Below are 22,561 nucleotides of genomic sequence, written 5' to 3' on the forward strand. Positions count from 1 at the left end.
ATCAGCCCACTTCTCTCCACTTCCCTGTGCCTCAGTTTCCACAACCTCAAAATGGGGAATCAAAACCTTTTCTCCCTCCTATTTAGACTGTGAACCTTATGTAAGACTCAATCCTAGTGCTTAGAACACTACTTGACACATAATAAGCGCTTCACATATACATAAATAAAATGATTTATTAACACTTTTTACACGCAAATGAGTTTTACTTTGCTGAATATTCTAACCTAGACACTCACTTGATGGAATTTGGAAACTTTACAGACCCTGGAGCATAAAAAAAAATCATGCTTTCTGCATGATTAAAAAAGGGACACTTCAAAAAGTTGGAATTTTGACTTTTTAAGATAAAGATTTTGTCCAAGTATTGTCAGGAAGTATAACCTCTTTTAGTCTGCATTCCTAGTTGTACAGAAAAATGCCAGCATAAATTATTTGAAAATAAATTAGGAAAATAAGTATTGATGAATATAAGATGAGAGGGGGAGTATTCCATTAAAGGTGCATAAAGCCTTGAGGAGAAAATTTAAGTAATAAATCAGAGTCAAAATGCTTTTAGTCTTATTTCATAGTAGAGGCTGCAGAGATGCCTGGTTGCTTATGATGGCTATAACTCTGTAATGTAAGTAACATTAAGATCACATAGCCTCTTGTTAGGTGATAAGACTGTGACATTATGAAAAAAAGGAAAAAAAGCACCAGTGTTAGAAATAGAGCTATTCCATGGAATATGAAAGACATATTATTTTTTAAATACACCCACAAACATCAACTATAAGAGGCTGATCATTCTCAGCTTTCTCAGGATGATTAGATGAAAGGATTTATAAGAACAAGCTACTTCATGGAAAGTGACAGTGCTACTGGCCTAATCAGGTAGCATGAAAACCGGAATTAACGCAAAATAGTGAAACATGGTAAAAGAGTAAATATCCAAACATAGTTAAACCTACTTATGAGTTCGATTGGTATTGCTCATTTTTACTGCTTGAACTTTTTGTTAATAGGAAAATCTCTAACTAGCTGCATAAATATTAAACACCTAGCTATTTTGTCATCGAGGGAAAGATGTAGAGAACATACTTCTCCTTCGAAAGACCAGGGCCCTCTGCTCTACCTTTTCATTCATTCATTCATTCATTCATTCATTCATTCATTCATTCAATCGTATTTATTGAGCACTTACTGCATGTAGAGCACTGTACTAAGTGCTTGGGAAGTGCAAGTTGGCAACATATAGAGATGGTCCCTACCCAACAATGGGCATACAGTCTAAAAGGGGGAGAAAGACAACAAAACAAAACATGTGGACAAAGTGTAAAGTCATCAGAATAAATAGAAATAAAGCTAGATGCACATCATTAACAAAATAAATAGAATAGTACCTTCAATTCAGCCTCTACTCAAAAGATTTTGGTTGATGCTCTTCCTCTGAATCAATGGACAATGTCTTTTTTTCCTCCCAAATCCTTTCTTTCCTTTGTCCTTGCTTCCTACTTGCCATGTTACATTAGATCCGTCACATAGCCCTCAGATGAGTAGTCCATTCTAAACTATTACTGTTAGATACTTTAACATGGCTAATACAATATAACAGAGGTGATCGACATGTTCCCTACCCCTAATGATGATTCCTAGCATATTCGGATTCCAAGCATATGCATGATTTAATACTTTATATTCCAGTAAGGTCTAATGCTAAAACACGAGCAGATATACTACATTTATTTTGGTTTAGCCATTTCAATTCAGATTTTTTCAGTCAGCACTTGGGACAGTAACAGCTCTACAAATTTGAGGCTGCAAAGGAACTTACTTTAGAAAAACACACTGACATTTTAGATTGCCTAAAGTGCCCTATCTAACCCACTGACAAACCACTTCCCTTAGCTGTGGCATTCATATTAGGAACAAATGAACTAGGATGTTCAGGAGAGAGAGAGGGCAGGGACAAGATAATCTTTGTGCAAAGAAAAAGTCCCATTTTAATGTCTTTTTTGTGGAGCCAAACTGTTTATTCTAAATCAAGAAGGGAAAGAAACTTTCCCAAAGTGATTTACCCAGCAGATCTTCTATTTCCCTGTGTAGTATCTGTTATTTTATTATGATGATGGTGATGTTGATGATGATGGAATTTAAGCGCTTACCATGTTTTAAGCACTGTTCTAAGTACTGGGGCAGATTCATTCATTCATTCAATCATATTTATTGAGCGCTTACTGTGTGCAGAGCACTGTACTAAGTGCTTGGGAAGTACCAATCGGCAACACATAGAGACGGTCCCTACCCAACAACAGACTCACAGTTGCAAGCTAATCAGGTTGGTCACAGTCCCTATAATAATAATAATAATAATAATGATGGCATTTATTATGCACTTACTATGTGTAAAGCACTGTTCTAAGCGCTGGGGAGGTTACAAGGTGATCAGTTTGTCCCACAGGGGGCTCACAGTCTTAATCCCCATTTTACAGATGAGGTAACTGAGGCACAGAGAAGTTAAGTGACTTGCCCAAAGTCACACAGCTGATAAGTGGCGGAGCCAGGATTAGAACCCATGACCTCTGACTCCCAAGCCCGGGCTCTTTCCACTGAGCCACCCTGCTTCTCTATCCCACGTGGGGTTCTCAGTCTTGATCCCCATTTTACAAATGAGGTAATTTAGACACAGAGAAGTGAAGTGACTTGCCTGAGGTCACACAACAGAAAAGTGCTGGAGCTGGGATTATTAATATTAATAATAATAATGGTATTTGTTAAGCGCTTATTATGTGCCAAGCACTGTTCTAAGTACTGAGTACAACCCAGGTCCTCGTGACTCTTGGGTCTGTGCGTTATCCATTAATCCATGCTGTTTCCCTAAATTTATGTGCACACTGGCCTCAGAAGGAAATTATATTATTTTCAAATTCTAAAGGATAGGGTATTATTTAATGAAAGAAAAACACTACAGTGGATGAATTACTTATATAACCTTTGATGAATCCCTACATTTCTTTACATTATACTACTAAAGACAATAATCCTTTCTGGCCAGTGGACACGGAGAGCTGAATTCTCTCCCGTCTTGCAAGGAGGGACTAAGCTATCTTAAACTCATAAAATGGCATGTGAGCCAGATTTCTGGCCCCTGTATACACCCTACAGATTGGTCCAATTATCTTTCCCAATATTTAGCGCTGGAAATTCCTCAATGGTTTGGCCCTGCTACACAAAGTAGGGTCGATACCAGAGAAAGAGAGACCTGTGAAGGAGGGAGTCTCTATATGTTGCCAACTTGTACTTCCCAAGCGCTTAGTACAGTGCTCTGCACAGAGTAAGCGCTCAATAAATACGATTGAATGAATGACTGAATGAATCCTGGATCCAGCTGGGTTAAATGCCATAAGGAGCTAAGGAAATTGGGGTTTGCCCAACCTCCCTCAGGATGAGCACTATCAACTAACCTGAACTTTGAGGGTCCCTAAAGCTGACAAGCGATAGTTACATGATATCAGAAGAATTGCTCAATAAGGGATGTTCTGAGATCAAGGTTGTAGAATAATAATAATTGCGGTATTTGTTAAGTGCTTATTATGTGCCAAGCACTCTGATAAATACTGTGCTAAGCACTGGGAAAAATGCAATACTGTCAAATCACACAGTCCCTGTCCCTCATGGGTTTTACAGTCTAAAAAGGAGACTTTCCTACCCTGCACTATTTTTGCTGTTAGGTATGCATGTGGGAATTATTATTATTATTATTATTATTATTATTATCATCATCATCATCATCATTATATTTGTGCTTACTATATTCCAGGAACTGTTCTAAGTGCTGAGGTGGATACAAACAAATTCATTTGCCCCAGGTGGACTAACAGTCTCATCAGTTCCCATTTTACAGATGAGGTAACTGAGGCACAGAGAAATGAAGTGACTTGCCCAAGGTCTCACGGCAGACAAGTGGCAGGTCCCGGATTAGAACCCATGACCTTCTGATTCCCAGGTCCGTGCTCTATCCACTAGAAAATGTTGCGGTACAACCAACCCCTAAATTCAACTGGAGAGTAAAATATTTAAAACAATGCACAATTAAATATTCAAAGTGAACCAAACATTTAATGACAGGATACAGAAACATTTTAAAAGAGCTTTCCAATTTTTCTTTGTAAGGATGAGGATCATGTGAAAAGGACAGATTGGCTGGCAGATTGACACATTCATAATAAAGCATTCTATTGGAAAATCTTAAGCAACATAACTAAACAATTAGCTTATTCATTTTATTTTCAAAGGTGTGTGTGTGTATCGTTTGACTCTAGAATGTCAGTTTGTTATGGGCAGGGAATTTGTTTAATGAGAATAATAATAATAATAATAGTATATGTTAAGGACTTATTATGTGCCAAGCACTGTTCTAAGTGCTGGGATAGATCCAAGAAAATCAGGTTGTCCCACGAGGGGCTCACAGTCTTAATCCCCATTTCACAGATGAGGTAACTAAGGCACAGAGAAGTGATGTGACTTGCCCAAAGTCACACAGATGACAAATGGCAGAGCCAGGATTTGAACACATGACCTCTGACTCCCAAGCTCGTGCTCTTTCCAGTAAGCGACGCTGCTTTCCTCCATTCCCTGCAGTTCTTGATCAAAACATGTTTCCTCTTCACCTTTTGATGGATATGCTTGATCAATCTCTCATCTGTCCACCCTATTTCCCTATCTACTGTCAATTACAGCACTTCCATGGCACTAAATATTTCTCTTCCCCCTGCCCCACCTCACTTTCATCCACCCCAGCACTTAGTACAATACCTGGCACATAGTAAGTACTTAACAAATGCCATCATCATCATCATTATTATTATTATATTTGTTGCTTCTCCCTACCTGTACTTTATTTTAGTTCTGTTTCCCCTGCTACATTCATTCATTCATTCTAGAGAAGCAGCGTGGCTCAGTAGAAAGAGCCCAGGCTTGGGAGTCAGAGCTCATGGGTTCGAATCCCATCTCCACCACTTGTCAGCTGTGTGACCTTGGGCAAGTTACTTAACTTCCCCGGGCTTCAGTTCCCTCATCTGTAAAATGGGGATAATAATAATAATAATAATGGCATTTATTAAGCGCTTACTATGTGCAGAGCACTGTTCTAAGCACTGGGAAGGTTACAAGGTGATCAGGTTGTCCCACGAGGGGCTCACAGTTTTAATCCCCATTTTACAGATGAGGTAACTGAGGCACAGAGAAGTTAAGTGACTTGCCCAAAGTCACACAGCTGACAGTTGGCAGAGCCGGGATTTGAACCCATGACCTCTGACTCCAAAGCCCGGGCTCTTTCCACTAAGCCACGCTGCTTCTGCTTCTTAAGACTGTGAGCTCCACTGTGACTGTGGGACAACCTTGATCACCTTGTATCCCCCCAGCGCTTAGAACAGTGCTTGGCACATAGCATGCGCTTAACAAATACCACCATTATTATTATTATTCATTCAATCGTATTTATTGAGTGCTTACTGTGTGCAGAGCACTGTACTGAGCACTTGGGAAGTACAAATCGGCAACAGATAGAGACGGTTCCTATCCAAACCAACAACAGACAACGAAACAAAACATGGAGACAGGTGCTACATTATTAGCACCCTGAGGATAGGACGAATGTGCACGTCCTCTACTGTAGTTTACCAAGCATTTGGTACGGCGCTCTGCAGAGAGGAAGTGCTCAGTAAATACTATTGATTGATCAACAGATGGACTACCCAAGGAGGTATACCTGACACAGTAGGGTCACAGTCTCTGGCACATATTAATATTCCCTTCCATGAACTCTACTTTACTGAGCTCTACCCTGGAAGAAGCCGTAGCCTTATACAGAAAGCGAAGAAGGGGGCAGGGTAACCAGTACAGTGCTCTGCACACAGTAAGCGCTCAATAAATACGATTGAATATGAATGAATGAATCCAATCAAAAATGCTTTCAGTAGTCATGACAATGAACTCTGTAAACCACCTTCCCCACATCAAATTACAGGGCTATCGGTGCGTGTCCACTTCATGGAAAGAAATTATTGGTCATGCATTAGTGCGTGGTTCAGTGGAAAGAGTCCGGGCTTTGGAGTCTGAGGTCATGGGTTCAAATCCTGGCTCCGCCATTTGTCAGCTGTTTGACTATGGGCAAGTCACTTAACTTCTCTAGGCCTCAGTTACCTCATCTGTAAAATGGGGATTAAGACTGTGAGCCCCCCATGGGACAACCTGATCACCTTGTAACCTCCACAGTGCTTAGAACAGTGCTTTGCACATAGTAAGTGCTTAATAAATGCTATTATTATTATTATTATTTTCAGTCTCTCTCTCTCTCTCACACACACACACACACACACAGGGATCACTATCAGTTTCATCATTGTTATGTTACAGACAGCAATGTAATGATTCTGCCCCCAGAAAGGATTGTACTTCAAGATTAAAACTGGCAATTCTTGTTCATCCTACCTTAAAAACCTCTTAGTAGGGAAATTCCACCTCTTGTTCTCCAAACTAGTTCCAGTATCTCACACCCCTTTCAGAAAGGTAGATCATCTATATTTAATCATTGTAATTTTTATTCATTTGGCTAATAAAATAAAGAGTGGTTTAGCATATTGTTTTTATAAAACACGGTAACACAATAATAAACCTGGGGCCCTGGTGCTTGCTTGTTATATTACGGGTTAACATGCATCAGTAGGTATTATTGCTTCTGTAGCAATAATTGGATAGCATTGGGTAGATTCAGATGAAAATCTGAGAAAAATGAAGGGAGATCATTCCTAAGGGACACATCTTTTTCCCCAGAATTCCTCTTGGCTTCTAATTCTGAGACAAACATTGCACTGTCCATTGCACCTAGTGTAGTATCTTTTTTTCAATAGATCAATCAATCAATGGTATTAATTGAGCACTTACTAAAAGCAGAGCACCGTACCAAGCGGTTGGGACAACAGTTTGCAGATATGTTCCCTGCCCACAACATATCAACATAAGGTGATTATTCTTTGTAAGAACATCTTTTGCACACTTGGCACCTAGTAAGCACTTAATAAATACTATTATTATGATTGCCCAGTGTGGTGGAAGCTATTGACTCCATCCACTTCATACCAAATGATGCCAGAGATATACAAGTGGCTAATGAACTGTACTAGAGGTAAGTGCAGAACTTATCAAAATCAGGATCGGGCCATTAATTCTGCTATTTATTAAGCTCTTACTGTGTGCCAAGCACTGTACTAAATGCCGCGATAGCCACAAGATCACTAGGTGAGAGCAAGTCCTTGCCCGTCACGAGGCTCTAAGTTTATCTTGGGAGGGAGAACAGGTATAGGATCCTCATTCAGAGATGCAGAATCCGAGGCACAGAAACGTTGTGACTTCCCCAAGGTCACACAGCAGGAAGTTGCAGTCAAGAGTGGAACTCAGATCCTTTGACTCGCGGTCTTGTGCTACCTTCCCTAGGACAAGTGGGCCAACAAAAAACGGTAGAGCAACCCACCCTCCAATAAAAAAAAAAGTAGAAATGTTAGGTTTCTTTATCCCAAAAATTACACACATAACTCTTTCAGGTAGCAGGGGAGAGAGAGCTAGCAGTGCCACTTTTGTTCAGTGCTCTAAGTGATGTCGAATTGCAACAGATATTCCTGAGTGTAGGGTAACCAGAAATACATTGTTTTATTCCTCTGGGTTAATCCTTTGAAATAGCTACAAAACTAAGGAATAAGTTCTCCATATGAGCCTACCAAAAACTTATGCAGGCTCTCTCTTTTCCATTCTCCCTCACACGCCCACAGCCTCCCAAATAATCCGACTGAATTCCAGTTGAGATTTTGCTTCCTACCTCTGGGCAGCGGATGGTATATGCCAACCACACGGTTAGGGGGAAAGCGGGTGGGAGGAGCTTCCTCTACGCTCCTTCCAGGATACTCTATATTTATTCAACTGACATCGGAGTTCATTCTTTCAGTGCTAGGCAATACCTTCTTGGAGCTCAGAGGTGTAGACGACACTGACTGTAAGGTGGGAGGGTAGGGGTGAGGGAAGACTAACGGGCACGCATGCTATCTGTGTCCTGAAGTGCTCCATACCTAATATTTGCAATTCTCCCTGTGACTGTGATGCACTCCTGTGTGCATTACAACTAGAGATAGCTTGAATTGAAAAAAAAAAAAACAATTTACAAATGTGAGATGAATAAAGGCAGAGGAACAAAGCATGCTTCTCCGAGTGATATATTACACCTATTGTTATTTTTCAACTGCTGTAACGTTCCATCAATTCTAGACCTCTCTCCGCCTGCACGGTTACAAACGTCACAATGTTTTTAGCAGGTCTGCTTTATAGAGGTAGAGATGAATATGTGTGTGAGATTCATTTTTATGGTTGTTTTCATTTTGATACCTACGGGTCTTTCTAGCAGAATCTTCTACAAAGAGGGAAGAGATGTCTTCATCAACGCCCGCTTCATTTTTCGCTATACAAGTGTATGCTCCTGTATCTTCATAGCGCACGTTGCTGATGTGCACCTCACTGCCATTTGCTGAAATCGAGAGGGGAAATGCAACTTGTAAGCTACGATTTCATTTTTTGGTACAGTGCTCTCTGATTACATACACAGACAGTTCTCTTAGCTTGTCCTAATTAAACTGTTTTCCTTCCTGAGTTCATGTGCTGGAAGTATACCAAATAATTCCACGAGTATTCAAGGAGTTAATGAACTGTGCTATCCTTACATTCCCCGATCACAGGAATATTTCAGGTGTCCACCCTCCGGGAGTCTTCTTGTCCACCTCAAATTACACACCTGGAATGAGACCAGTTCACGTCTGGAGAACTGATTTCTTTTTGTACCCTTTATTTACTGTGTTTTGTTATTCAACTTATCTTTGCCTGCAGATGTAAATAAAAATATAGCTAATTTCCAGAACAATAAGTTGGAACAATACTTCTTATTTTAGTATCATAAGATAAACTCCAAGGGTCACAGGTTGTAGAATGATGTATGGAAAGATTAATTGGGATCTACTGAGGGGAACCTATTCCTTCCAGAAACTGTAGACTCTTCGACATTCTCCTCTGCCTATGCCAATTCAATCAATCACACAATCAATTGTATTTATTGAGCGCTTACTGTGTGCAGAGCACTGTACTAAGCACTTGGGAAGTACAAGTTGGCAACACATAGAGACAGTCCCAACCCAACAGCGGGGTCACAGTCTAGAAGGGGGAGGGAGACAACAAAACAAGTAGACAGGTATCAATACCATCAGAATAAATAGAATTATAGCTATAGAATTATATATACTATATTATATATGTAGTATAGAATTATACTCGACATGGAATGATTATTATTATCATTATTAATGGTACTGGTTAAGTTAGCGAAGGAGCGTGGCTCAGTGGAAAGAGCCCAGGCTTGGGAGTCAGAAATCATGGGTTCTAATCCCGGCACCACCTCTTGTCAGCTGGGTGACTTTGGGCAAGTCACTTAATTTATCTGGGCCTCAGTTATCTCATCTGTAAAATGGAGGTTAAGACTGTGAGCCCCCCGTGGGACAACCTCATCACCTCGCATTCCCCCCCAGAGCCTAGAACAGTGCCTTGCACATAGTAAGCACTTAACAATTCTGTGGATGTTGGGGCCGAAGGATGTGGTTCTGGTTTATGGGGTGGCTCACCAACCGGACGGGGTACGGTCGACATTTCAGGGAGCCACACTGCTTCTCTCAGTACCCTGCTGCTGTCCCTAGATCTGGGAAAGGGTTGGCAAGAAAGAGTATCTGGGGTTGCCCATATTCATGACATTATCCACCAAACCACCCAGAAGCCTCTTCCAGGTTATCGCCAGGGTGATGATGATGCTTAGAGTCCCAGGTCCTGAAGTCCCCAGGCAGCCAATCAACTCCTGTGGACTACGGAAGGTGGTGTTACCGACCCGGGCTCTTCCCATCACTCCTCCACACTTCTCCCATGACCACGTGAGCCAAAGAGGACAGGACAAAATGCCAGAGGTCCTGCCATGATAACACAGCCATGTCTGACTTGACAATGGATAACACAGAGGAAAGGGAGAACAGCACAGTGGTTTAGTGGAAAGAGCCCGGGCTTGGGAGTCAGATGTCATGATTCTAATCCCAGGTCCACCACTTATCAGCTGTGTGACTTTGGGAAAGTCACTTCACTTCTCTGGGCCTCAGTTCCATCGTCCATAAAATGGGGATTAAGACTGTGAGCCCCAGGTGGGACAACCTGATTACCCTGTATCTACCCCAGCCCATAGAACAGAGCTTGGCACATAGTAAGTGCTTAACAAATACCATTATTATTATTATTATAACTCTGTTAGTTGCCCATGCCTCGCATTGAATTCTGTCATTCTTCTCCAAACCCAAGGAAAAGGGATCCCAAATGAATATCTAGGTGATGAGATTTGATCCAAAATATTTCTAACACTTATGGCACTGGGGACATGCCACTTCATGACCGTTCTTTTCAGTGTTTTGCTATATACCTGACAAGATGGTCTCTATCTCATTTGAGTAAAATGAAGACATACTGGGGTCCCTTTGCCCAGTTAGGATTCTCCCCATCCCCTGAGCCCTTCCACCTTTGGAGAAGATGTGGGTATTATTTTCAGTGTGACTGAGGATTTTTGCAGTTTTATGTTTCTAATTCCTTTTCATTAGCAAAACATGTTGTAAAATGATTTGCTACCACCCATGGACAGCACTCTATAAATTTTACTGGGTAGTATAACAATTCAATAAGGAGGCATTTGCCTTAGTCAAGCACACCAGATCCACTTCAATATTTAGTTTATGGCTCTGAATAGGTGTTTGGAAATGCTGAGAAATTGATTTTTCCAGGGAGATAGTCAATGAATTTATCAACAGTTATATACATGTCACTAATTTTAGTATATCTAATTAAACCAAAACACTTTCTGTGCACCATTCATCTTTTTGGTAGCATTCTTCATTTAAAATGAAATCAATGAATGAAAGTCTTTATCAAACATCTTTTCCCATTTACATTTTGTCACCCCAATACTTGTAAAATGTTGCAAAATGACTATTTAGTATTGAAAAAAAGGAAACCTAATGAATTATGTTGCAACCTTTAATAACTGATTTTGCACCACCTATCTTACTCCCAATTTTACAGACATAAATAAATGTACCTTGAAGGGTTAACTGCTTGGATAACTTTGGAGTGATGTCAATGCCATTTTTCAGCCACCCCAGCTGGGGGTTGGGGATGCCTTCAGCATGACAGCGGAGACTGGCCGTTACACCCGGTTCCCTCGCCTGGCTCTCTGGATACACCCGGATCACTGGTGGGACTGAAAGGTAGAAATCGGGTCAGTGGAAAAAAAGTCAGCAATCCAAATTTCATTTAACACTCTTCACAAACCTGGTGGAGGATCTTGCAGTCAAGAAATGCAATATTATCATCAGGTCTAACAGCACTCAGCCTTGAAATCAGCCCCACTGTAGACTTGGGTGGCAGGAGGAAGATGCAGATAAGGAATCCCCTTTCCTAAGATTTACTATTTATAAAATGAAGTGCTCTACACATCCTGAAAAACATAACTCAAAGCTCAACGTGGGCACCAAAAGAGGCCCCTTCTGAAATACAAGTTTTCATTTTCTGTTTGGCCTTCATATATCTTTATTTACCCATTTGTTAGATGGCAAAATCCCTACCAGCCATCCAAAAATATTCATCACGGAATCTATGATGAAATGAAGACGACCCCTCAGTTTCCAAAGCAAAACTGTGATCATAAAAGGTATATCTGCAGATCAAAAGAGAAGGCATAGCCCTTTTAGAAATGTTACTGTTTGCTAAGTTCGCTGTTAACAGCAGGCTAAAGACAACAACATTATCGATATTATGAGGGAATCAATCTTGTTTCTTGAGTGCTTACTGTGTGCACTTGGGAGAGTACAATATAGCAATATACCGGAGTTGGTTCCTTGCCCACAACAAGCTTACAGAAAAGTGCACAGGGAATAGGTCTACAAACTCTGTTGTATAGTATACTCCCAAGCACTTAGTACAGTGTTGTGCGCACAGTAAGTGTTTAACAAATACCTGCGATTGATTGTTTGATTGACTGATGCAGCTGTTTCTCTGTTTGGGTCATCACTCCCCAGACTTATGCCATTTTCCTCAATTTACACCACATGTCTACAGAGATTAGGAGGGCAAAGAAGATCACTGGTAGGACAAAGAATTGGCATGGGGATATTAGAGTGGTGGTCTTAAGCTGACCATGGTGGTCTTCAGCTGACATGGACACCACTGCCAGTGGCCAGATATTGGCCTAGTGATCAGGATGAGGTAGAGTGATACATTCTGACCCTTTTGCCAAGAATCCTAATTGAGAATTCTGGCATGAGAAACTGAATTTCAGATTCCCGTTTTCCATTTATCTTGTCAGGGGCAGGGCAAGGACTTGAGAGAATCTGCCATCAGTCACAATCTGCAATATAATTTTAAATCCTAGTAAATACATGCAAAAGAAACTAGGAATTCCATTCCTTGAGCAAAAATTGTTTGTTGTCCAGAAAATTGTACTTTTTCTGAAGCCTTTTTTATTAGCTAGAATACTGGGTTTACTACATTCAACTGTACTCTCCCAAGTGCTTAGTATAGTGCTCTACACACAGTAAGTGCTCAATACATTTGACTGATTGAGGTGAATTTTAAATCCGTCAATGGTATTTACTGAGCACTTACCGTGTGTAGAGAGCACTGTACTAAGCACTTAGGAGAGCACAGTAAAAAAGAATTAGCAGTGACATTCCCTGCCCATAATGAGCTTGCAGGCTAGAAGGGAAGACAGACACTAATATGTGAATAAGCAATTTTTAATAAATAATTCAAAGATATGTCCATAGGGCATACATCTCAAATTGGACATTTTAACATCAGTCTATTCTTATTCATCACACTACACAACAAGGCATCCAACAAACATTCTGGCTGCAAAGCCCTGTGAATACAGATCAATCAATCCAATTTATTGAGCACTCACTGTGTGCAGAACACTGTACTAAGCACTGACCACTTTATTTCAAAATATTTATGTTAGTTGAGATCTACAGACAAAAAAGCCTGGATTAACCCCTTCAAACCTATAGACTGTAAAGCTCGTTGCAGGCAGGGAATGTTTCGGCTTATTATTATATTGCACTCTCCCAAGCGCTTAGTACAGTGCTCTGCACACAACAAGTTCCCAATAAATACGACTGAATAAATCACACGGTTAAATTCAGAGATCAGAGCCTTTACGGTGATCAGGTTCTCTTCCAGGCTTAAATTTGAATTCCATTTTTTTTCACTCTTTGCCAACAGCTATCCTGTACAATGAACTTAGATTAAATAATTTAGGACAGTTTGAAAAACTTGCCTTGGGGACACAAGACAAACACTCCACCATTTTTTACAAAGAAGACATTCCTAACCATGTATTCCCTTGTATTCTAGGTTTAATTATATATACGCATTTTTATTAGGGCATGTGTTTATAGATACACATACACACTCATGCCAATGGCATCTTTTTGTCTCATATCTTCGGACAATGCACTATAATGAAGATTACTAACTTAAATGTGTATCTATTTTCAGCTGCAGGGTGGGCCATAACCTATATTTTCTTTAAGGTAATTATCACTCATAGTACTTAACTGATTCTGAATTAAGTTTCACCAGCAAGTTCTTTTTAGTGTGGCTGTGTGCTTCTAGAATCCTGTCAACAGTACATATTAATTCCAGGTAAGTGGTTAAAGGACTCGCAATGATGTTCTTAAGATTTTGAGTTACAAGGGTCTTCCAAGAGATTGGAATAAACTAAATAAACTGAACAAGACTAGACATTGTCATATCAGCACCTTTGGGCTCTGGCAACTATTACAAAGGTTTGGTTGTCCTAAAAAGCTGGTCAGGTCCAAAGATTACTCCTTAATTAAATGTCTGGTCACATCATAACAAAAGAGCCTTTTCTGATCATATCCCCATTACTGCCAATAGTAAGAATAATAACAATTGTGGAATAACAGGTGTGTAACTGATTTTGTATATATATGGATAGACTCCATTCGACAAAAATTAAACAAGGTCAGCAAACCTTAAGTGGAAATTGCCTTTGAATTATTCCAATTTAACACCTAGGAATAAAGAATTACATGCATCTACTTACTAGCAAAATATTAATATCATTAGCAATATTCATTGATTATAATAAATGATTATCAGATAAGAATCTGTTCTATATATAATAGGTTTAGCACTGACAGATGGAGAATAGATGATATCACAATGGAAACTTTTCTGTTGACAAGTCATGATTAAGCAAGATCTCTGAAGTCAGCTAATTAGTTTTTTTCTTCTAATTGGTGATTTTATCTTTAATTATACACTAAATAACATGAATTTTAAATTATTCCAATTTCAATGTCTCAGAGTCAAAAGAAAGTAGCTTTCAATTCTGAAAGGTTTATTTAATTTGATTTAACAAAAATCAGATGTGCAATACTGTCGCAAAACAGTTGGATGTATGATAATATAAGAATAAGATGAAAAATTCACAGAGACTATTGCAAAAAGGGATTAAACATTCTAAAGTGTTATCCTGCTGTTAACAAGAAGTGTTCCCAGCATGATGTTCTCCTAAGAGCTTTGCACATAACAAAGTGCTTTAGATTTCTGTATGCCAAAATGTTGAATATATTGAGCCTGTTGTTACCAATGAAAAAGGACTAAATGGCTTGCTTTCTGAAGGTGCAATAACTCTTTCAGACTATTAGGGTATCATTGAGGACACTAGAAGTGGTAGTTCATTAAAGATCCTTGGATTTTTTTTCAAAAACCCTGAATTGCAAAGTGACTTGAATGAGTTAAGACCCTGTGGGCCAAATACTAAGTCTTTAAGATCTGCTACTTTTCCTGTCATATTAGGGTACTTAGATGGCTCTCATGATTCAGTAAATTCAAATCAATCAATCAACTGTATTTATTAGGCGTCGACTCTGTGCAGGCATTTCAAGTCCATAGAAGAGTACACCAGGAAAATAATGTGGGGCGAGGGGGGTGGGGGGAGAGCAAAGGTTGAGGTAGGAGGAAGTGGGAAATGAGGAAAAATGGGGCTTCGTCTTGGAGGATTTGTTTTCTTTAGTAAGGCTTTGAAGGAGGGGAGAGTAATTGTCTGGCGGATTTGAGGAGGGAGGGCGTTCCGGGCCAGAGATAGGAGGAGGGCCAGGGGTCAGAGGCGAGACAGGCAAGATGAAGGTTAGCACCACAGAAGCGAAGTGTGCGGGCTGTAGAAGGAGAGCAAGCGAGATGAGGTAGGAGGGGGCAAGATGGTGCAGTGCTTTAAATCAATCAATCAATCCATCAATCGTATTTATTGAGCACTTACTGTGTGCAGGGCACTGTACTAAGCGCTTGGGAAGTACAAGTTGACAACATATAGAGACGGTCCCTACCCAACAGCGGGCTCAAGCCAATGGGGAGGAGTTTTTGTTTGACACGGAGGCGGGAGGCAACCACTGAAGATATTTGAGGAGGGGAATGACAAGTCCTGAATGTTTCTGTAGAAAGATGATCTGGGCAACAAAGTATGGAATGAAGTGGGGAGAGGCAGGAGGTTGGGAGGACAGGAAGGAGGCTGCTGCGGTAATCTAGGCCACCTCCATCATGGTGATAGAAGGCTGGGAAAAAATGGCAATGGGGAGGAAAACCTAGGGACGTTTAACTGCCACTCAGGTCTTGAGCCCCCTGGGACTACTCTGAGGGAGCAGAAAGAAGTGGATGGATCCAGAAATTGTGCCAAATTTTCCTGCATGGCAAGGTTATTTCTAGCAATTGCTTAGGGCCCTTTCCATCACTCCAAGCCGATCTGGGGTGAAAGATACATCTTCCTTTTTTAATAAAAAGTGATTTCTAAAATCCTGGCCACATGTGGACTGGGCCGAAGAATGAACAATTTATCACTTTAATCAGTTTTTCTTTGAAACAAACACATCACTGCACAAACTGAGTACACTTGCCTTATTGGAACCTAATCATTTGGTTTTCTTAGATATAATCTTTAAGAAAGAGCAGATTGTCCAGTAGACCTAACAGACACTAATGAGGGGCATGTGCCCTGAACAATTTATGATAAATAATGAGTTTTATTACATCATAATCAAGCTACACTTTTCTCTGCCTTAACCTAATTACATCTGGTAAAAGCCAAAGACGTTCAGCCTTTATTTAGCTTTTTGGATTCCTTTAAGGCTCTAGAAGCCCCTCTCAGGGTGGCACCTGGAGAGTTTCTAGTACTCTACCAATCTCAGCTACGGGAGGGAGAATCAAGCAGAGGCCCGTCCATTCCACTCCTAGCTGGGGCAGTGGCTAGCGAGTAGAAAGCAATCTGCCACAAGTCAAAACTCACCCATGCTGGGCAGCAGCAGCTTGGGGAAAGTCCAGAGTGGAGACTGAAGCTTACTGCACAGAAGGCGGCAATGATAAGCCACTTCTGTATTTTTACTAGGAAAACTCTATGGATAAACTACCAGAACGACCGCAGAAGGAGGGTGGGGCGTTCTGGGAGAGATGTGCCCGTGGTGTCGCTATGGGTTGGAAACGACTCGAAAGCATAGGACAAGGCTCTAGAAATGAAAACGCTGATTCCAAACCTTCCAGGAGGGTTACAACCACTGGTCCGAGATCTCAGGAACCTAACAGAAGGTGAAACGCTGAGGTTAAGAGATGTATAACTCTTCTGGGGATTATCTTTTAGACTGTGAGCCCACTGATGGGTAGGGACTGTCTCTATATGTTGCCAACTTGTACTTCCCAAGCGCTTAGTACAGTGCTCTGCACACAGTAAGCGCTCAATAAATACGATTGATTGATTGATTGATCTGTCAGTCTGCCAGATTGAGTACTTATTTTGTTCAGAGCACTGTATTAAGTGCATGGGAAATTTCAATATAAGAGGCACATTCCCTGCCCACAACGAGTTTAGTCTAGAGGGGGAGACAGACATTAATATAAATAAATAAATTACAATTATGTACATAAGTGCTGTGGGGCTGGAAGTGGAGAATGAATAAAGAGAGTAAGTCAGGGCAAGAAGTGGGTGGGCGAAGAAGAAAGGGGGGCTTTGTCAGAGAAGGTCTCTTGGAGGTGATGTACCTTTAATAAGACTTTGAAGGTGGGTAAAGTCATTGTCTATAGAATACGATGAGGTGGGGCATTCCAGGCTTGAGGCAGGATGTGAGTGAGAGGCCAGCGGCAAGTAGACAAACGTGAGGTACAGTGAGGTTAGAATTAGAGAGGTGAAGTGTGTGGGCTATGTTGCAGCAGCAGGTAGTAAGATGAGGTAGGTGTGCTTTAAAGCCAATAGTGAGGAGTTTTTGTTTTGATGTGCAGGTGGACGGGCAACCTCTGGAAGTTCCTGAGGAGAGGGAAATCATGACCTGAATGCTTTTGTTATCTGAACTTCAACTTCTTTCCGCAGGAACAGGCTTCATTCATTCATTCATTCATTCAATCGTATTTATTGAGCACTTACTGTGTGCAGAGCACTGGACTAAGTGCTTGGGAAGGTACAAGTTGGCAACATATAGAGACGGTCCCTACCCAACAGCGGGCTCACAGTCTAGAAGGGGGAGACAGACAACAAAACAAAACATATTAACAAAATAAAATAAATAGAATAAATATGTACAAATAAAATAGAGTAATAAATATGTATAAACATATATACATATATATGTATGTATATATGCATGTGTAGATATATATATGTGTGTGTATATATATATATACACACACATACACACACACACACATATATATATATATACCCACATGCACATATATATGTGTGTGTATATATAAGCTTCCTTAAGGAGCCCCAAGTTGTGTCAGAAACTAAATCCCTGGATTTTCAGCGAATCCCAAGTCAGCATATGTTACATTTCCCTGTGTCGGTGGAATCAACTCTCTTGCCTTATCTTAGTTTCTTCTTTCCCTTCTCACCTCTCTCTATATACTCTCTTTTTCTCTCTATCTCTGTCTCTCCTTCTCTCTTCTTATCTTCACTCTTTCTTGGCCTTTCTTAGATTATGAATGGATGCTGACAGGGGTTGCAAGAATATAGTTGAGGAAGTAGACAAGTAACACTGAAAAAAATGTCCTTTTGTGTCAACATATCGAACAACTTCCTCACGCGATCATTTTATCTTCTTTACTTTATTCTTCAACTCTAAAACAATCCTATAAGAAATTCCAAAGGGCACACATCTAGCGTCCTTTACCTACCTTCAGATGAATCAAAAAATATTTTCACTGATTTCCTAATTTTAAACATTGTATCCTCCCTTTTAAATTCACAAACTGCCTGAATATCCTCTCACATATTCTTTTATTAATCAATCAATCAATCATATTTATTGAGTGCTTACTCTGTGCACAGCACTGTACTAAGCGCTTGGGAAGCACAAGTCGGCAACACATAGAGACAGTCCCTACACAACAGCGGGCCCACTTTCTTCCTTCAGGGAAAATTCATCTATTTCCTGTTTTACTACCTTTTTCTTACCTCTGTGTTTGTAGACAATATTATGAACTTGAACACTGAGTGCACTTTTCCTATTGCTGTATATTTTTTCTGGATTATACTGCATGGTTACAAACAATAGATCCCAGTTTTAATGTCTAATTTCTATTGTCAACAGCATCCAGGACATTGTTGACAAATGAATAATTGGGTAAGAATTAGAAAAGAATTGTGTTCCTCTATAAATCCTTGTTTAATTTAATTTAGTAAAATTCCTCTCCAGTGCCTCCTCTAAATTAATAAATCTGTAAAAATGTCAATAACAGAAAGTACTTTATTCTGCCTGGTGGGATCAGTCTCTTTCCATTTCGAACAGCAGTAACGATAAATTGCTATTATTTTTTTCCAACATTTGCAAGGTGTTCATTTTGTGCAAGGCTTTGTAGTAAGCACTGGGGAAAGATACAAGGATACTGAATCACATATGCTCTCTAACTAACAGAGCCATCACAATTACAAAGATGGTGAACAGGTCAACCACAGTGGAAAGCTATAACCAGTAAATCAATAACTGACCAGAAACAAAAATCGCAATCACGCCAAGTTGAAGTCTGGGAGTTAAAAAAAAAAAGAAATTAAATTGTGACCAAGGATTCCTAAAGGTTCTTCAGACACTTTGAAGTACATAGAAATCCCTAAGCACCCCTAAGATTTAAGGGATGTTTATGTTGCTAATCCCTAAGCCAAAATCTTCATAGTGATAAAGGGAGAGACAGATGCTTAATAAGTGCAATTTTTGTAAAATCTCATTTGTCCCACCCCTTCAACTTTTGGAACTCAAGTAGACTGGCTAATATTAATTTCCACAAGCCCCAAACAATAAAATTGTCTCTAATAATACGCATTTGTTATTTTCTCACAATTCTATCATGAATACATTTAGTCAGAATCATTTCTGTCCTGGATAGAACAGGAGTGGAAAGACTCCATGATGATAAATTCTGGTGTTTTTTATCTTTATTCCTCACAGTGTGATCATTCCTTAGAAGTAGCTGCCACTGTTGCGAGCAAAGTACGGAAACTGCATGGTCCAGGGACTTGGGAAGCACAATTTTATAGTCACGAGGGGTGGATCACTGACCCTGTATGGTAGCCTCATTCTAGCGGAAAACGAAAATGAATTTAAGGTGAATCGTCAGGTCACTTTCAAGTAAACAGCCAAAAACTTTTTGTGTATTTCTTCCTCTGGGTGCCATCATCTCCCGTTTTCTTTAGAAGGATTCTAACACTGTTCTTCCACAGAAAATTCACACAGCTGCTACTGAGAAAAAAATGCTAAGAAAGCTTGAAGGAAGGAATATAAATTTTGCTGAAGTGCCACTGTCTCACTGTTGCATGCTCTGTTTGCATGTGAGTTCTTTTGTCAATAAAACAAGTTTCCGATTCCAAATTTATAGGCTGAATTTAATGAACATTTCAATTGGTAGTGAGCCTGCCATATTCTTCAATCTCTGACATTATTAAAGCCATCAATTCCACCCCCTTAGCCTCATCAGCGCTTAGTACACTGCTTTGCACTTAGTAAGCGCTTAATGAATGCCATCATTATTACCCCTAAAGATTTTCAATATTCAGAATTTCCATGGTGACTTGTCACCAATACAAAACTCACTAATATTATTATCAAGATGGGAAAATATTTGAAATTACAAATGCCAGATGTAAAAAACATCAGGAGTGCAAGTCATTTCAAAAATGACAAATCTTTTTCACAATTTCTCAAGGCTTTTTTTTTTATTTTTTGGAGCAATCTAGTACGAAAGGTAGAGTACTACAAATGATCTTTGGCACGCTTATTGTCAAAATAGCTTTTTCCTGACCCTTTTCTACAATTCTCCTCCTGGCTTTCTTCCATGCCATTCCACTTTCTAGGAAAAGTGTCTTGCTGCAAAATTACAATCAATCAATCATTTTTACTGAATTTTACTGTGTTCGGAGCACTGTACTAGCACTCGGGAGAGTACTAGTTACTTCCTGAGAAGCAGAAGCAGCAGTGTGGCTCAGTGGAAAGAGCCAGGGCTATGGAGTCAGAGGTCATGGGTTCAAATCCCGGCTCTGCCAACTGTCAGCTGTGTGACTTTGGGCAAGTCACTTCATTCATTCAATTCAATTGTATTTATTGAGCGCTTACTGTGTGCAGAGCACTGTACTAAGCGCTTGGGAAGTACAAGTTGGCAACATATAGAGACGGTCCCTACCCAACAGTGGGCTCACAGTCTAGAGGCACTTCTCTGTGCCTCAGTTACCTCATCTGTAAAATGAGGATTAAGACCATGAGCCCCACGTGGATCAACCTGATCACCTTGTAACTTCCCCAGCGCCTAGAACAGTTCTTTGCATGTAGTAAGCGCTTAATAAATACCATTATTATTATTATTATTCCTGTCTTTCATAACTGCTCCAAAGTCAGTTACCAAAGCATAGTTGTTCATACTGACTCTGACCTTTCCTTACAGTAGTAATAGTATTTATTAAGCACTTACTCTCAATGAATTAATGACATTTTTTTTGAGTACTTACTGGTTGCACTAAACACTTCAGAGAGTACAATAAAACACAACTGGTGGACATGTTTCGTGCCATAATAAGCTAATAATCTAGAGGGGGAGACAGACAGTAATATAACTAATTTAAAGTTCTGTGGGGCTAAGTGTGGGCTGAGGCAAAGAACCATTCTAAACAGAGGGGAAGAACTACATAGATGAGATGCTGAACCTATCCACGGCCCCCAAGGACTCACAACCTAAGAATAAAAGTTCAAAGGGGTTACCTTCATAACATTTTTATAATCCACCCATTCCTCTCTTTTGCTACCATGCTGTTCCAAGAACATAACAAGTCCCACTATAACTACTGTATTAGCCTCCTTGCGGACTGTTGCTTTTTTAGTGCCATTTGTTAATATATAGTTATATTAATATATATAAATAACATATGAATGTTTATTAATTATATTATATTCGTTGTATTATAAATATAATAATTATAATAATTAGTGTATTGTATTTATATATCATTAATAATTATATTGATTATATTTTATTATTAATATATAATAAATATATATATAATATGTGGCTATGTGCCAGGAACTATATTAAGCACTGTGGAAAACGTAAGCTATTCAAGTTGGAAACAGTTCCATGGCCCATGTGGGGCTCACAATCTTAATCTCCATTTTACAGATGTGGTAATTGAGGCACAGAGAAGTTAAGTGACTTGTCCAAGGTCACACAGCAGAGAAGTGGAGGAAGCTGGATTAGAACCCAGGTCGTTCTAGCTCCCAGCCCTGCACTCTGTTCACTAAGCACACCACTTCTCCCTGTTCTCTGTCTCTCCCCTTGCCAGTCCATAGTTCCCTCTGCTGCCTGGAACATTTTTCTGAAAAGATGTTCAGTCCATATCTCCCTACTCTTCAAAATTCCCTATTGGCTGCCCATTCACCCCCACATCAAACAGAAACTCCTTACCATCAGATTTAGGGCACTCTCTCTCTCTCTCTCTCTCTCTCACTCCTACCTTAAATCACTGATCTCCTACTTTGACCCAATCTACAGACTTTGCTCCTCTAATTCATTCATTCAATCGTATTTATTGAGCACTTACTGTGCGCAGAGCACTGTACTAAGCACTTGGGAAGTACAAATCGGCAACATTTAGAGATGGTCCCTATGCAATACAATTGAATGAATGGGTGGTGGGGTACTCACATGTCCTCCAAGAGACCTTCCCTAACTAAGCTTTTATTTCCCCATCTGCCTTCCCTTCATCATCATCTATGCTGTGTTTCTTTTAAGCACTTTGAGACTTCTTCAACAGTGTTCCTGAGCACTTATGTATGCTCATTTCCCCAATCTGGAATTCATTTTAAGATTGGTCTTCCTTGTAGACTGTAAGCTCCTTGTGGACAAGTTTGTGTCT

At 40.0% G+C, this 22,561-nt stretch overlaps 1 protein-coding gene across 3 annotated transcripts in view; it reads right to left on the bottom strand.

Moving 5' to 3' along the window:
• Positions 1-22,561, bottom strand: part of FSTL5 (follistatin like 5) — a 580,307-nt gene that overhangs the window by 91,214 nt on the left and 466,532 nt on the right. For all 3 annotated transcript variants that reach the window (XM_038755340.1, XM_038755338.1, XM_038755339.1), the window contains exons 9-10: positions 11,198-11,359; positions 8,420-8,554 (exon numbers count right to left, since the gene is read on the bottom strand). In XM_038755340.1, coding sequence (XP_038611268.1) covers positions 8,420-8,554; positions 11,198-11,359 — 297 coding nt within the window. The remainder of the gene's footprint in view (positions 1-8,419; positions 8,555-11,197; positions 11,360-22,561) is intronic.

Source organism: Tachyglossus aculeatus, chromosome 12 (assembly GCF_015852505.1).
Source record: "Tachyglossus aculeatus isolate mTacAcu1 chromosome 12, mTacAcu1.pri, whole genome shotgun sequence".
NCBI lineage: Eukaryota > Metazoa > Chordata > Mammalia > Monotremata > Tachyglossidae > Tachyglossus > Tachyglossus aculeatus.